This window comes from Podarcis vaucheri (assembly GCF_965113315.1).
Source record: "Podarcis vaucheri genome assembly, chromosome: 16".
NCBI classification, from domain to species: Eukaryota; Metazoa; Chordata; class Lepidosauria; order Squamata; family Lacertidae; genus Podarcis; species Podarcis vaucheri.
In genome coordinates, this window is record NC_138754.1 from 4,557,864 (window position 1) to 4,572,344 (window position 14,481).

The 14,481-nt window shown below is 46.8% G+C and overlaps 1 protein-coding gene across 2 annotated transcripts in view; it reads right to left on the minus strand.

Moving 5' to 3' along the window:
- LOC309520391 (unconventional myosin-Ie-like) overlaps nucleotides 1-14,481 on the minus strand; it is a 53,167-nt gene that overhangs the window by 22,485 nt on the left and 16,201 nt on the right. For both annotated transcript variants that reach the window (XM_082202089.1, XM_082202090.1), the window contains exons 3-10: nucleotides 13,187-13,276; nucleotides 10,831-10,925; nucleotides 10,133-10,220; nucleotides 8,729-8,818; nucleotides 7,170-7,301; nucleotides 5,979-6,113; nucleotides 2,204-2,336; nucleotides 1,201-1,397 (exon numbers count right to left, since the gene is read on the minus strand). In XM_082202089.1, the coding sequence (XP_082058215.1) occupies nucleotides 1,201-1,397; nucleotides 2,204-2,336; nucleotides 5,979-6,113; nucleotides 7,170-7,301; nucleotides 8,729-8,818; nucleotides 10,133-10,220; nucleotides 10,831-10,925; nucleotides 13,187-13,276 (960 nt within the window). The remainder of the gene's footprint in view (nucleotides 1-1,200; nucleotides 1,398-2,203; nucleotides 2,337-5,978; nucleotides 6,114-7,169; nucleotides 7,302-8,728; nucleotides 8,819-10,132; nucleotides 10,221-10,830; nucleotides 10,926-13,186; nucleotides 13,277-14,481) is intronic.

A 14,481-nucleotide genomic window follows, 5' to 3' on the forward strand; every position in this document is an offset into this window, starting at 1 on the left:
CACACAAGATGGTTTCAAAAGATGCAGACACTCAGGTTTTATCACGTGTTGGTTGTTTTTTTAATTTGCATTTTAATTATTTGTTAACATTCTTATATTACACCGGTAAACGTTGTCATATTACATTACAGGGCTTACTATAATATAATTTCCAACATGTATACAAATATTATATACAATTTTTATATACCGAGAAAGAAAATGAAACAAAAAGAAGAGAAAAAACAAAAACAACCCCCCCAAATCATATATATACCAACACACTAGACTTCCTGTCTTTCCCGTTGTATATCCCTTTTTTTACAAATGAATGTACTCTTATTATTATATATTCCTTTACATATTATCTAATACATTCCTATATCAATACAGTCATACCTCAGGTTGAAGTAGCTTCGGGATAAGTATTTCCGGATTGTGCGCTGCGGCAACCCGGAAGTAACGGAGCGCATTACTTCCAGGATTCGCCGCTCGCGCATGCGCAGACGGTCAAAATGATGTCATGCGCATGCGCGGAAGCCGCGAATCGCGACCTGTGCATGCGCGGACGCGGGTTGCGTTCGCTTCTGGATGCGAACGGGGCTCTGGAACAGATCCCGTTCACATCCAGAGGTACCACTATATGTGCTCTTAGTCTTATTTCTCAACTCGGTCTCACTCCAACGTCAATCAAACGCTAGCATAGATAGCGAACCTTTCCTGTATTTTTTGAACATACGTTTTACCGCGTGTTTGGACAGAAGTCAAATGCCACAGGCTGGAGGCCCAGGTGGCAAATACAGTGGTGCCTCGCAAGACAAAAAGAATCCGTTCTGTGATTCTCTTCGTCTAGCGGTTTTTCCATCTTGCGAAGCAAGCCCATTGACGGATTAGCGGATTAGCGCTATTAGTGGCTTTTAACGGCTTATCTGCTGATCGGATCAGCTGATAAGCGGCTTAGCGGCTTAGAAAAAGGGGGGGGAACCAGCAGGAACTCGCAAGACATTGTCGTCTTGTGAAGCAAGCCCATAGGAAATTCGTTTTGCGAAGCATCTCCAAAACGGAAAACCCTTTCGTCTAGCGGGTTTTCCGTCTTGCGAGGCATTCGTCTTGCGGGGCACCACTGTATGGTCACCCAATTGGGTCTTTGGAACAGGACCTTCTCAAAATGTCCACCCACCCACCCCACTGCCCTGTTGGGTGCCCAGCCCCGAAACTCACGTCCACCAGGAAGTCGAAGAGGCGGGCGTAGAGGGCCTTGGAGAGGGCGTCCCGGGTGAAGCTGGCCTGCTCCACGTTCAGCGTCACATCAATCACCTCCTGCTGCCCACCCCACTTGCTGTCCATCTTCCGGCTGGTCAGCTTCTCCTTGAGGCGTTGCTGGTCGATGGCCAAGAGGTACGATGGGAAAGCCAGGACTGCGGGAGAGAGGGGACTTGGCTGCCACGGTTGTTTCCATTTCATTTTTGAAAAAATGCTTTTTATTAAGTTTTCATTTCAAATATACCAACACCTTTATTGATAATAATCAGCTAAATAGTTTGAGGATCTATACAACTGTGTAACATGCAGAAAACAGCATTCTTGGAGAAACCAAAGACTGGAACTGAGGGAAGTCGGGGTGGGGGTGGGGGTTGTGTGGGAGGGGCGGAGGGAGGAAAAATGGGGGGGGGGAACAAGGATGATATGTTTTTGGATAATATGTCTTGTTATAATTTTGAATTAAAAAAAAAAAGGATCCCACAGCTAATTCTCCCCTGGTCTCCTCACTGGCCCAAACAGGACTCATTTAGCCAGCTAGCCCTAGGAATCATCTAATGCTTATTGGATGGATTTCCCCCCTAAATTGATTTTTGAATTCTGAATTTATTGTTATTCACATTTTATACGGTATTTTACGCTGTTTTTGTAGCATCAATTAAGTGTTTTAAATTTGTTGAGCCCGGTTTTCTGAACCGGGAAGGGCGGGGTATAAATAAAAAGTTGTTGTTGTTGTTGTTATTATTATTATTATTATTATTATTATTATTAACTCTGCTGTGTAAAAAGTTGTTAGGACTGTGAGAAAGGCGTCTGCCGGGACTTTCTAGGCATCGAATTAGGTGCCACCACAAATCTCTGGCTCTGGCGCCCCCTACTGTTGGACTCCCTGTCTTCCACCCTACCAGTCCCAAGGGGAACCAGCCGCCGCTGAAACCCCTCAGCCGCCAGCCCCACAACTCACAGTCCTCGCTCTCCACCATGGCGTAATTGCCCGACTCCCGGAAAGTGATGTTGCCCAGGTGCAGGATCCCGGCCACGATCTGGAGCACCAAGGCTTGTTCTTCCCCCGAGAGGCCCACCACATCCATGGCTGTCTGGAGACAGGAGGGAGAGAAAGGGATGTCATTGCAGTGGGGTTGGGCTAGATGGCATTTGGGTTCCCCTTCCGACTCTGCAATTCTGTGAAAAGGAGTCCGTACCAAAGGGGAACCTCTAAAGAAGAAAAACGGGGACCAGGCGACTTGTCAAAATTCTGGGCTATGGGTCTCTGGTCATGAGCCAATTCCCTTTCCTTCACGGGATACACATGCAACTTTTTCACATGCAAAATATTCTCTTGGTTGTATTTTCATTAATTTTACTGGCTTGTGCTTTGAAAAATTGCGCTCTGCATTTCCTTCAAGGAGCTCAGTGGAAGCAGTGCCAGATTTATGTATGAGCTAAACAAGCTATAGGTTAATGCCCTGCTCTCTTGGGGGGCCGCCAAAAATTTAAAGGGGCAAAAACCCCTGGATGTACATTTCCAAAATGAAAGATAAAAAACAAATAAAATAAAACCTACACACAGCAACAGTGTTTTGTGTTGTGTAGGCTCCTGTGATGTAAGTCATGGGCCCTGCTTGCTCCCTAAAATATCACTGGTTTGCTCCTTTCTATATATAGACGAAGAGTCAGATATGACTAAACAACTAAACAACAACAACAATATCTAGGGTGCCTACATTCTGCATGGACTGGTTGCAGGGCAACACATGCAAATGGCTTGAGATACCTATGAGGTCCATAAATTACCATATAGCATATATTCAACACAAAAAAGCCACAATTTGTTGCTGACAAAGAACAGCTGGACATATAAAGGGCCCCATTGCCTTCAGTAGCTGAGGGCCTCATCAAACCTCAATCCGGCCCTGACTACATGCAGTTCTTCTCCCATTTTATCTTCACAACAATCGCACAAGGTTGGTTAGGCTGGAAGAGTGCAACTGACTCAGTGAATGGAAGAGGTCCTGAATTTCTCAACGTTCCGGTAACTCCACCAGGTAACTCCTTTGGGCTCAGTTATTAAGAGAGAGTGAGGAAGACGTCTTTCAACCCAGAAAGTGGGTAACCCCCGGAAGACATGCTGGTTGGGGGGGTGGTCTAGACAGTGGCGTAGCAAGTTCAGGTGGTACCCTGTACAGAAAATTTCTTGTCACCCCCCCCCCACATTGAAATCTAGTTGGACTCCCAAGAGACTGCGATCTTTGTTCTTGTTGTTGTTTAGTCGTGTCCGACTCTTCGTGACCCCCTGGACCAGAGCACGCCAGGCACTCCTGTCTTCCACTGCCTCCCGCAGTTTGGTCAAACTCATGCTGGTAGCTTCAAGAACACTGTCCCACCATCTTGTCCTCTGTCGTCCCCTTCTCCTTGTGCCCTCCATCTTTCCCAACATCAGGGTCTTTTCCAGGGAGTCTTCTCTTCTCATGAGGTGGCCAAAGTCTTGGAGCCTCAGCTTCAGGATCTGTCCTTCCAGTGAGCACTCAGGGCTGATTTCCTGAAGAATGGAGAGGTTGGATCTTCTTGCAGTCCATGGGACTCTCCAGAGTCTCCTCCAGCACCAGAATTCAAAAGCATCAATTCTTTGGTGATCAGCCTTCTTTATGGTCCAGCTCTCACTTCCATACATCACTACTGGGAAAACCAGAGCTTGAACTATACCAGGAGTCTGCAACCCGCGGCTCCGGAGCCGCATGTGGCTCTTTTACACCTTTGCCGCGGCTCCAGGGCGGATACTAGCGAGGGGAGGAGGCGCATTGTGCGCCCCGACACTCCCCACTGTGGCGGGCGCTGTACTGGCTGTGACGTCGCATGGGGGCGGTGCGTGCATTAGTCACGCACCGTCCCGACGTCACCTTCCCGGTTTTGCGGCTCCCAGTTTTTTTTCCCTTCGGAAACGGGTCCAAGTGGCTCTTTTTGTCTTAAAGGTTGCAGACCCCTGAACTATACGATCGACTCACAGTATAAAAAGACTGGCTGTGATCTACGCATTGTCATTGCCAGGAGGAAGGATGGACCGAAGTTGTTGAGCTGCCTTACTTCTCCAAACAATTTAACGCCTGTGTTGCAAATTCTGAATTGGATCTCAGTTGTTCCATTTGATTCTTTATATTCTGTCCGTTACTGCACTGTACCTTTAAACTCAATCTCCCTGCTATGAGCTGCACCTGGGCTCAGCTTTTTATCTCTTTGCTCACATATGATCAGAAGCCGTGACTACATAACTTTTTGACCACTGCTCCATAGCAATTGTTATTTATAGTTTTCCATTCACCATAAAGATGGGGTATGTACCTTTGGATTTATTTCACGTTATTTTGATATTATAGTTTATGCTTATAGTTCATAATATTTTGAGTTTATTGTACCTACCATACACATGCAGGTCATTGTTTTAATACTCCTTTATAGTTTATGAAGCATTTCTGTATCCTTCTGCTGTGCTGAAGAAGAATTCCACGAAATAGTGGGTATATCCGGAATCACTGTTCACAACGTCTGTTTGCGAACTACTTCGGCAGTGTTGGACGCCATAAAATAAGGTTTACAGCCTGTTTTCACAAGATAAGATTCTGACCCTTTGCTTCTTTCAGAGACTTGCATAGTCTTCAAAGACTTCCAGAGTCTTATAAGACTTATGTTTATTTGGTTTTATGTTTCCAAGAGAATCCATTAAGAGTGCATATTTTGTGATCTTCAGACATTCCTACGTTTTCTGTTTATGTGATTTCATATCTTTCATATTATATATAAAGAGTGTATATTGATATCGTATCATTGTATTTGGTCATCGTGTTGCCTTGGATATTACAGTGGTACCTTGGGTTACATATGCTTCAGGTTACAGACTCCGCTAACCCAGAAATATTACCTTGGGTAAGAAGAACTTTGCTTCAGGATGAGAACAGAAATTGTGCTCTGGCGGCGCAGCAGCAGCAGGAGGCCCCATTAGCTAAAGTGGTGCTTCAGGTTAAGAACAGTTTCAGGTTAAGAACGGACCTCCGGAACAAATTAAGTACTTAACCCGAGGTACCACTGTACTGCATTACTTCTTCAGCAGCCCAGGATCGCGCAGCTGTCAAAACGAAGTGGCAAAAAGTGGCAAAACTAACCCCCCCTCCACCGACGGCTCGCAGTAGGCAGGAGTCGTGGGCGGGCAGCACGCTGAATGTCACCCCCCTCAGAGAGGACACCTGGGGCGGTCCGCCCCCACCCTGCTCCGCCCCTGGGTCTAGGTCCCCTGAAATTCTTGTCCTCTAAGTAGACTGACCACAGTTTCTTGAGCGCTCAGCGCCTGGATTCTAGCTGAGTGACCTCAGAAAACACACAGGTCATCAAACACAGCAAGTATAGAACTGGTGCCATGATACTCATTCCATGTTGCAAGAAATTGATTGTTTAGTGTGCCAGCATCCACACTATGGAACTCCTTGCCTCTTGAAATCAGGCCTTCAGTGAACTCTTTTCGGCACCAGCTAGAAACAATTTTGTTCAGGCAACTCTCTCCAGACCCATGTTGACATGTCTCTTAATCTGGTTTGGAACAGCTTTAAATAATCTTTCGAATGTTTTAAATAGTTGTTTTTAACGGATAATATTTTCTGCTTTGAAGGGCTCCCCCCCACCCCACTTTACGAACAAGAGGTCTATAAATTTTATGAAATGAGGATGATGATTTAAAAGCCTTGCTTTCATACCAACGTCTCCTGAAACTCCTGGTGGTCGTTGATGTCTTCCACTTTGTAAGCTGCCGACTGGTTGAGGTAGTAGTAATAATCTGGAGTGGTGATACCCAAATTTTCCCGCTGCTCTGTGCTGGCTCCTTCCAGCAGCTGCAGTGAGAGGGGAAGGGAAAGGGAAGAGGTAATTAATAAACAAAATGAGACTGTTTCTATGCAAAACGTGTTAAGTGCTCAAGAAACCTCTCAACTCTGCAAACCAGTTATAACGACCTTCCAACGTAGAACAGCACAAATGTCTTAAGAGTTCAAAAAATGATACATAATGAAATGAAAAGGATGCTTAAAATAACGTTCGCTAAAAAAAACCACAAAAGCTTTTCTCTTGGGAATTATAGGGACAGAACCACTGTCTAGAAGCTTATTCATGTATGCTACTACAGTGACAAAAATGTTACTTGCCCAAAAATGGAAAGAGGAAGAAGTCCTGGCAAACGAAGAATGGATACAAAAACTTATGGAATATGCAGAAATGGTGAAACTTACCAGAAGAATAAGAGATCAAGATAACAAACTTTTCACAAAAGAATGGGGATGGTTTATTGAATATTTACAGATAAATTGTAAACCGATAACAACACTGGCAGGATTCTTGTAATAACCTGCGGTTTCATAAGAGTATATATTTAAAGTAGATGAATAAATGAACAAATTAAGTTAATTTGGATATGCAGAAGACATTGAAAATAAACTTAAGGAACTGCAGAAAGAGGGGGAAGGAAGTCAAGTTTCGAAATGTCAAAACAACGGCAAAACCAGTGAGACGTATAAATCTGAAAAGTATAAATAAAAATAAAATTGAAAAAGAGTTCAAAAAACTCTGCAAACCTCCAGTGACATTGTAATGTGGAACCGTGGCATTGTCCCCCCTTTCCAGCATAACTTTTCCATTTTCTTGCGTAGAATCCTATTCAGAATATGGGAATTTCCCTTAAAAAAGGGAAACGTTGACAGCTATGTTTTCCAGGATAAACCGCTTGAGGCCACGAAGCAGAGCGGGCAAGGGGGGTGGCTCGGGGATGACATTGAGGCCACCAAGTGCCACCCCTGATGTTTGGGGATACCAGTTTTAGCTCCAAAGGACACCGAAACACACACATGTACCCCTCTGGCCTCTTCCCGTAAGATAATTCGGGCCTGATCCATCACCTGATAGTAGATATGGAAGCTCCTTTCTCCTGGGTTCTGGCTGACGACACGAGACTTCTCCAGCAGGAAGTTGGAGATCTTTCCTCCATCGGGCTCCCCGCCCCGGCTGAACTGGATCTCAAAATACTTGCCCTGGGGGGCAAACAGGAAGGGGACGCCGTTAGTATTATGCTTCCTGACTGCCCCCGACCCCCAATCATTGTTGCACTGGCAAACAAAATAAATCCTGCCGAGGGGTCACCAACCATTTTTTAGACCTCTGGCTGGATCTGAGTGAAGGTCTGTCTCACCCACGATCTTGTTTCATGGGCAACAGGGAATTAAGAAGCTCTCCTTCATCACTACTGTCTGTGACATTCAGGGGTATAGTGCTCTTGGACATGGAGGTTCTTTTAAAAAGCTATTATATTGAATAAGCTTCTCATCATCCTCAAACTGAGCCCAGATGGGTATTTCAGCGTGTGCTGTGGGCACCCACCCACCCAATTGCTTCTCTTCCACCCGCCCCCCGACTTAGCACCCACCCACCCACAGAGGGATGGCACACTCCTGTCCTTTGCTACTCCAAAAGATCTGGGTCAAAGAATTCGCCTTGGAAAGACCATAGAGGGGAGAGAGAAAGCGGGACAGAGTGCCCCTTCCCCCCCACTTCCTCCTTCCATTCCGTGAAATTTTCGCAAGACGAATCTGGCCTCATCCCCTCTCAACCAAGGGAGCAATGAGTGTGTGTTGTGTGGGGAGCAAAGGGAGCTTTGTGGCTCCCAGGAAACAGCCACTGGCACCACGTTTGTGACTCCTGCCATGTTGAAATGGGTTCATTCGACTCATTTTAACCCCAGTTAGAAGTTTGCAGGGGATTTGAAACAGAATACCAGGGCACCTTCTCAATCTACTTGAAGGTGTGTCTCCATCCCATCGTTCAGCCCAGACACTGAGGTCCAGCTCCGAGGGCCTTCTGGCGGTTCCCTCATTCCAAGAAGCCAAGTTACAGGGAACCAGGCAGAGGGCCTTCTTGGTGGTGGCACCTGCCCTGTGGAACACCCTCCCAGCAGATAAAACGGTTCATTTATCCAGTCTGTATAACGTTTATTGCACATGTAACTTGTTAAGATACAGTTGTACATTTATCCACTCCATGTTAACAGTATCTCCAGGCTTTGTTTTGCACATGGCACATTAGTATGTTTGTTGCTTGAATGGTTACAAGTCTATTCTAGTTATTATTCTAGAAATTTGGTTTTATACTTATAAGCCAGTTTGTGGTGGTGGTGTTTTGTTGCATTACTATTACTGTCACCACATTTGATACTTCGTGTTTATATGTCACAGAAATGAGACAGCACTGTGTGTAAGCCACAATTCCTTCTCATCTTACTGGGGCCCTAAAAATTCAGCTTCCACAGAATGCCCATTTGTGTTTTGCGTTTCCGCTTTTGAAATGACACTGCTAAGTTTCTAGGCTTCATGGAGTCGGTGTCAGAGGCCAGGAAAGCCAAACCTCCCAGTGAGAGCCCACATGTCGCAAACAGATCTCCCGCCTCGGCTTCGCAGACACTTACAAATCGGCTCGAGTTGTTGTTCCGAACCGTCTTGGCGTTGCCGAATGCCTCCAGGAGAGGGTTGGATTTCAGGATGATTTCCTTCACGTGCTGAGGTGGAAATGGGGTTGGGGGGGTGACGTTAAATCTGGTACAGCTCCTCTGCTTACAATTGCCTGAGGCACGCAAGAGCCCCTCTCAATTAACATCACAGAACCATAGACTTGGAAGGGACCCTAAGAGGCATCTAGTCCAACCCCCTGAAATGCAGGAATCTCAACTAAAACATCGATGTCAGGAGTGCATGCAGGAGCCGGGCCCTGTGACCAGTAGGGCTTCGCAGGACTGGGGCCTTCCTAAGTTTGTTCTGGAGAGGCAAGGTGTGGCCGCACAGGTGAGGCTGATTGGTAACTCACAGCACCTGGGGGCAAGAGCCGGGAAGGGATATAAGGTCAACATTTCCCTTTGGCTCTTGGCCACAGCAACTCATTTCCTGCCTTGCTGAGTTTGGCTTCTTGCTTCCTGATCCTTGGACCTCGGCTTCTTGACTCCCTGCTTCTCGACCCTTGGACCCTGGACTTCGTGACTCCTTGCTCCTTGACCCTTGGCTTCTTGACTCCCTGCTTCTCGACCCTCGGACCCTGGACTTCGGGACTCCCTGCTTCTTGACCCTCGGACCCTGGACTTCGTGCCTCCCTGCTTCCTGACCCTCGGACCCCTGGCTTCTGGACTCTCGTTCCTGCTCCCACCCCATCATCTTGCCCCCAATCCTGACGTCCTCAGCCAGGACTTCAATCGCCTGTAGACCAGACCGTGACAATCCATGACAGATGGCCACCCAACCTTTGCTTAAAGATCTCCAATATAGGAGAGTCCACCACCTTCCGAGGGAATCTGTCCCCTTACCCTCTGAAAGTCCTTCCCAAGGTTTAATCTGATTCTTTTTCTGTTGTCACTTAAATCCAGTGGTTTGGGCCCTACGCTCTGCAGGAACAGCAGCAGGAAACTCGCTTGCTCAATCTTCCACGTGACACGGCCCTTCAGATATTTGAAGACGGCTATCACATCTCCTCTCAGTCTCCTTTACCCCCAGGACAAACATACCCAGCTCCCTCAACCATTTCTCATAAGGCTTGGTTCCCAGATCCTTAACCGTCTTGGTTGCCCTTCTCTGCACATGTTCCAGCTTGTCAACATCCTTCTTAAATTGTGGCGCCCAGAACTGGACACAGGATTCCAGGTGTGCTCTGACCAAGGCAGAATAGAGCGGGACTATGACTTCCCTTGATCTGGACACTAGACTTCTGTTGATACAGTCCAGAATAGCATTAGCTTTTTTTGCTGCTGCATCATACAACTTGGCTCATGTTAAGCACCACTGTTTGGAAACAAGGGTGGGGAAATTTAGCCAATGTGGTTTAATACCTGCACTTTGGGGCCTCCACCAGACACCTTGGAGATGTAGCCCATGATGTATTTGGCTGCTACAGTCTTGCCGGCGCCACTCTCCCCACTGCAACACAAAGAGAGGAAGATATCAAAGAACAAAGAAGGGTTTAGCTGCAAAGAGAGGTACTAAAATCACACACCAGACACTTGGTACCAATCACACTGGAATATAGCTATTGTGGAGAAATAAAGATTTTGACAAGGACTAGAACCTGCAGGCACGTTTTATATGATTTGGCATTCCTTTCTTACATATGCAAGAGAACTATCATTTTCAAACCATCATCAGATAGTCAGATAATGCTAATATTCTTCATCTGTAGACAACATTTAGTCTCGCTTTTTGCTTTCGTGACTTGGATTTTGTCATTTTAACCTCTCTGCAACAGCAAAGATTATATGTGCCTATTTTGTTTTTGTTTTTTTAATCTTTCAATTTCTGCCAGTCTGTCATCTCTTTGTTTTTATATATTTAATTTCTAAAATGAAATAAAAAATCTTTACCAACCCGTCCCCCCAAATTTCCCTACCCAGTTCTCTATACTGTGCAGGATTTTACAGATATCATGTATCTCCCCCACTGCTTATGTCGCCTTTTTTCCTAATCTAAAAGCCCCCAAACAACGCAACCTTTCTCCGTATCAACGCCGCCCTTTCTGTCCCTGTAACATTACCTAATAATGACGCACTGATTCTCCCCATCGATCAACATGTTCCGGTACATGTTATCAGCCAGAGCATAAATATGGGGAGGGTTTTCATACTGCGCCTGTGAGGAAGAAATGATCCACATAAGACCTTTGATTATCCTATTTTCCAGAAAACCTTTACTTTCCAAGGTATTTTAAGATCTAGGTCACAAAGGGCCTTGGGTGAGTGGGTGGGAATCCCCCATCATGGCAATGGCACAGGCATGAAAATGACTACCTGGAGAATTTATTTATTTATTGCTTTTATATCTCAAGGTGGCTCCCCCCCTCCTCATTTAATCCCACACAGCAAGAGACCCACATCTTGCAAATGTACATACCCATTCAGAGCAGGCATAGGCAAACTCGGCCCTCCAGATGTTTTGAGACTACAATTCCCATCATCCCTGACCACTGGTCCTGTGAGCTATGGATGATGGGAGTTGTAGTCCCAAAACATCTGGAGGGCCGAGTTTGCCTATGCCTGATTTAGAGGAATTTCAACATCACCAATCATTCATTCATTTATACATGCTTTTTTGGAGAGCGCAAAAATCAACAGAACAAACTTAGGTCCCTGCATTTCATTGCGTCTTCTCTAGCAGAACTTGGCCGGATCCCACCAAATAATAATAAGTTATTTGCACAGCTCTGCCGATTAGTGGCGGTCCGTTTAAAATATTTGTTAATTGCTCTGCCGCCAAAGCGTTTTTGGGTGCGTATGCAAATGTGCAAATTAAAAAAACTAATTCATGCATGAAATATGAATACAACTTGAGCCTGACAAATAGTTATAGCGGAACAGAGTAAGGCAGAAAAACAGCAAGAGCAAATTAAAACCTGACCTGAAAAAGAAAAGAAAAGCAAAACAAAACAAAACAGAGCTTTTTGAAAAGCAGCCACATGGCTCCTTAGGTAAGGATTGCTATCCTAAGGGGTCCCTTCCTACAATTCCATGATTCTGTGAAACATTTTTAATATCTATCCATCCATCCATGCGGGTGGCGCTGTGGATTAAACCACAGAGCCTAGGACTTGCTGATCAGAAGGTTGGCGGTTCAAATCCCTGCGACGGGGTGAGCTCCCGTTGCTCGGTCCCTGCTCCTGCCAACCTAGCAGTTCGAAAGCACATCAAAGTGCAAGTAGATAGATAGGTACCGCTCCGGCAGGAAGGTAAACGGCGTTTCCGTGCGCTGCTCTGGTTCTCCAGAAGCGGCTTAGTCATGCTGGCCACATGACCCAGAAGCTGTACGCCGGCTCCCTCGGCCAGTAAAGCGAGATGAGCACAGCAACCCCAGAATCGGTCACGACTGGACCTAATTGTCAGGGGTCCCTTTACCTTTACTACCCATCCATCAATCTCCCTCCCTACAGCTGGCTGTTAAAGGGGATGGTCTGCCCACTGGCCACTAGATGGCAGTGCCAGAGCAAAGCAGACCTCCATGTGGGTCAGATGGGCAAGGCAAATCAATGGCACTTCTGACTGGGCGCCGAGGTTCCAGTTGCACAACTCTGTGAGTGTGGCCACGCTCCCTCCTTTGACTCACCGCTTTCGCAGCGTCACTGGAGAAGAGGAAGCCATTCCCAGGCTCCAGCAGAGTTTCAGGCCAGCTCCCACCTTCCTCGCCTTCCCGTTCTGGAAGGTAGGAGCAGCACAGCAGGCAGGAATACAACAGGTGAAGCTGACCACCTGGCTGCCTGGCGCGGGACACAGAATATCTTTTTGTTGCTTTGGTATTCAAAAGAGCTTTCCTGGGTTAGCCAAGACTCTGAGATGGGTCGTGGCGGTTTCCAACAAAGATTAAAAATACATTAAAATGTCACACATTAAAAATTTCCCTGAACATGGCTGCCTTCAGATGTCTTCTAAAAGCTTGGTAGTTGTTGTTCTCTTTGACGTCTGGTGGGAGGGCATTCCACAGGGCGGGTGCCACCACCGAGAAGGCCCTCTGCCTGGTTCCCTGTAACTTGGCTTCTCGCAGGGAGGGAATCGCCAGAAGGCCCTCGGCGCTGGACCTCAGTGTCTGGGCTGAACCATGGGGGTGGAGACGCTCCTTCAGGTCTACTGGACTGAGGCTGTTTAGGGCTTTTAAGGTCAGCACCAACACTTTGAATTGTGCTCAAAAATGTACTGGGAGCCAATGTATGCTTCCCATTTAATTGTCAGCGCAAGGCTCAGAAAAAATGGAATTCCTACAAATGACAGATCTCAATAGTTGCTTTGAGGGAAGCTGGGGAAGCCAGTGTCACTAGAAGGGAGAGCGGGACTCTGCACATGCCCAGGGGCACTCTCCACCACGGCAGCTACATAAACAAAAGGAAGGCAAACCTAGTCACTTACCGCCCCCTGGTACATGTCGATCTCGCGGTCGGTGAAGTAGGGCAGTTGTTTGAAGGGGTTCACGGAAATCAGGACAGGACCAATGTAGGTCTTTTTATGTTTTGAAAGTCAAGGGTCAAGGAACAAGACAAGGATGGACAAGCAATTCAGTGAGCAGTCAAATCCAGCAGGATCCCTCCTAGCTGAAACAGCCAGAGCCTTGACGCTGGATCAGGCCAAAGGACAATCCGGACCTTCTCCATTATTTGACTCGCTGTGGTGAAATGACATAATCTACAGAACTAATTATGCTGCCATTGCATTATTCTACTCGTTCATTGCAATGCAAATGGCGGGAGGGCCGGAAACCAGACCGATGAAATATCATTTGCAGATGGAATAATATACCTCCGGGTATAGGGCAGTATTTAATGCCATAAATAATAACAACAACAATAATAATTATATTATATATATGCCGCCCATCTGACTGGGTTTCCCCAGCCAATCTGGGCGGCTTCCAACAAAATATTAAAACCTCAAGCATTAAAAACCTCCCTGTACAGGGCTGCCTTCAGATGCCATTTAAAAGTCAGATGTTTATTTCCTTGACATCTGACAGGAGGGCGTTCCACAGGGCGGGCGCCACTACTGAGAAGCCCCTGTGCCTGGTTCCCTGTAACTTGGCTTCTCGCAATGAGGGAACCGCCAGAAGGCCCTCAGAGCTGGACCTCAGTGTCCGGGCAGAACGACGGGAGTGAAGATGCTCTTTCAGGTATACAGGGCCGAGGCCGTTTAGGGCTTTCAAGGTCAGCACCAACACTTTGAATTGTGCTCGGAAATGTGCTGGGAGCCATGTAGGTCTTTCAGGACCGGTGTTATGTGGTCCCGGCAGCCACTTCCAGTCACCAAATCTGGCAGCCGCATTCTGGATTAGTTATTTCCGAGTCACCTTCAAAGGTAGCCCCACGTAGAGCACATTGCAGTAGTCCAAGAGCGGGAGATAACCAGAGCATGTGTCTCTCTGGAAAGACATTCTGCGGGCAGGGAGGGTCGCATCCTGCGTACCAGATGGAGCTGGTAGACAGCTGCCCTGGATGCAGACTTGACCTGCACCTCCATGGACAGCTGTGAGTCCAAAACGACTCCCAGGCTGTGCACCTGGTCCTTCAGGGGCACAGTTACCCCACTCAGGACCAGGGAGTCCTCCACACCTGCCCGCCCCGTCTCCCAAAAACAGTACTTCTGTCTTGTCAGGATTCAACCACAATCTGTTAACTGCAGCAAACGCCCATCGCATTCTCTGGATCAATTTC